Genomic DNA, 2500 nt, shown 5'->3' with positions numbered 1-2500 from the left:
TTCCTCAGTCATAAACCATCCTAGAAATAAACCAAAACAAAAAAACATTTCCCACAAAATCCAAGGGGAGCATGACTCGCACCTTACTTCGATCATGGCAGATCCCTCGCCAGTGTTTGGGGTAAAGTGATCACAGAAACATTGTCTTATTCTTACAGAGATTATAAGGTGGATCTGCCGTGGCAACTCACACGAATCTTCGTTTGTCTGTATATATATGGTATATGTACATAAATACATACGTAGTGTTTATACGCACGCGTGTGGGTGTGTGCAATAGTGTGTGGGAGATATGTACATATGCATAATGTGCAATTGTTCAGCATTGCTCGGAAGGAACATTTCCGCCCATTATTGAATGCTAATTTCGTCCTTCCACCGCAGGTAACCCCACCTGAGGAGTGCGGATCCGAAGCCTCCGTTCCTTCTATCCAGCTCCAAGGTACCATTGTCTGACCACCGCCATCGCCTCGACCGGCGCGAGTATGGTTCCACATGGGCGGGGTACGTGGCTACTCCCCCCAGCGGACCCAAAGACTCTGACAGCCAGCGGCCTCCCGCCCTGCGCGACGCTCGTCCCTCGGCCCGGTATCCTGGCCGCATGCGCAGTGACGAGAGGAGGCCGAGAAAAATAGAAACGGTCGCGATGATCTTCACTTGTTTTTCAATTTTGAAAATCTAAAATGCCTCCGGTGATGTTCTAAGTGCTTTGTTCCGATTGCATTTCTCTTTGACAATAGCCAAGGTTTTGGGGCATTGGGTACAAACGTAGGGTGAGGTCAGTTTTTTAGTGATTACGCATATTACAAATCGCTTTGCTTGTGTGAGTGAGTGGAAGTGACGTGGAAAAAGTGCGGATTCAGATATTATTTTTGTTTAGGTTTAAGTCCTTGAAACACAAATGACTTTAGAATTTGAGTATAAGGATATATGATTGCCAACACGACAGACTTTACCTTCTGTGAAGGGGTTATTGTGCCCTGCATCAAGAAAGGCCACAAGGCTCCTCTTTTCATTGTGGCCCTCTCGTGTCTGGTGCTTTGAGACTTTGGTGGCTCATTTGATGATCCCGAGTTGTTGTTTTTTGAAGAAAAAAAAAGACTGGAAGACATCTGCTTCTAAAAGATAAGATCAAAATGATTTGTGAAATTCAATTTTCTGAGAATATAGCAAACGATATGCATAGCGAAAAAAGACCAGTGTATTTGTTATATTACCTCAACTACGTTTTCTCGCGAAAATAGTACGTGAACAGTGAATATCTAACTGATATGTTTATCAGGCCTTACCTTTCCTTCCCCCGCTTTATTTATCGTTAGAATCCTTTGGAGCAAACTTCATTTCCGGTTCAGCACTTGTTGGTATTTTAGACAAGCTATTTGATTCCCCGTTTAAGAGCGGCTTCAGCCCCAAATACCACGTGACGGTTTAGTTATTAACAATCACATTTCACCCGCATCCTCACAATGAGTTTATGACTATAACTTACATTCAAAATAAGTTAACAGCTATTATTGATATGATGCCTTATTGTGTTACATGCAGCGTTTTTGAAATGATACTATGTTGTTGATTCATTTGGCCACTAAATCATAACGCAGTGAGAATACTTTCAGATTATAACTTTGTTGTTGTTGTTCTCTTTATTTCGTTATCAGAACTACCATAAATCCCTTTCTTTAGGAACAAAATTTAATGTCAAATACTTGTCTCATCGTAATAGGCTTTGTACTTAACTAGTTTTCGACCATATGAATAATCATTAATAGCTGTAAGCCAATCCTATCTCAGAACATTGTACCAAAGTCCATGTATATTTGTGCAGATAATGTGAGGTTGTGATATATTACCTTGCCGACTCATAATGTGCATGTACCAGATTGACAAGCTGAGCATAATCCTGTATAATCTTTATTTTATTAATATATATAGAGTTTATGATTAAAGCATAGCACATTTTAGCATTAAGGTGGATGCTCGACATTCTGTACATTCAGAGGCTGCCCTCTACTATTTGACTAGATGAATTATACCCATAAGACGAATTATTGATGTTTGTTTTCATACCATGCTAACTGTACGTGAATTTTTTTGTTTGTTTGTTTGTTTTTTCTCTCTCTTTTCTAGCTTAGTGACCGTTGTTTTCGCGGTTCGATATAAATATTTAGTTGATGATGTACATGATAAAGTAAAAGGAAAAATGTTTCGTCTTTGATATTACGAAACTCAAAGGTATATAGTTACATTGTGAAAGTGTGGCAGTTGCTTTATACAGATGCCGGTATATGTAAAATAAAGTATATTAGATACTTTTTATTTTTTATATAAAAAATGTAAACTGATTTACATAATTGAAAGAAATGGCATACTTTCTTATTAGTTCAGTCCTTTGACTGTAATGTGATTGTGTCTATATGAATATAACAATTGAAAAAAAAATATTTTTGAATTACTGAAGCATTTTTTAAGCTTGGAGTTCTCTTGTTAACCGTTCCTCTAG

The 2500-nt window shown here is 38.3% G+C and overlaps 1 protein-coding gene across 25 annotated transcripts in view; it reads left to right on the top strand.

The window, feature by feature from the left end:
• Window positions 1-2500, top strand: part of SLO2 (slowpoke 2) — a 579670-nt gene that overhangs the window by 576768 nt on the left and 402 nt on the right. For all 25 annotated transcript variants that reach the window (XM_086541118.1, XM_086541114.1, XM_086541111.1 and 22 more), the window contains one exon: window positions 385-2500. This exon is cut by the window's right edge and continues 402 nt beyond it. In XM_086541118.1, coding sequence (XP_086397244.1) covers window positions 385-456 — 72 coding nt within the window. In that variant the 3' untranslated portion in view covers window positions 457-2500. The remainder of the gene's footprint in view (window positions 1-384) is intronic.

The sequence above is a fragment of the Penaeus japonicus genome, unplaced genomic scaffold (assembly GCF_977035675.1).
Source record: "Penaeus japonicus unplaced genomic scaffold, GWHDUDI00000001_assembly GWHDUDI00000010, whole genome shotgun sequence".
Lineage (NCBI taxonomy): Eukaryota > Metazoa > Arthropoda > Malacostraca > Decapoda > Penaeidae > Penaeus > Penaeus japonicus.
Note: the sequence above shows the minus strand (reverse complement) of the source record. Positions and strands in the feature narration are given on the sequence as shown.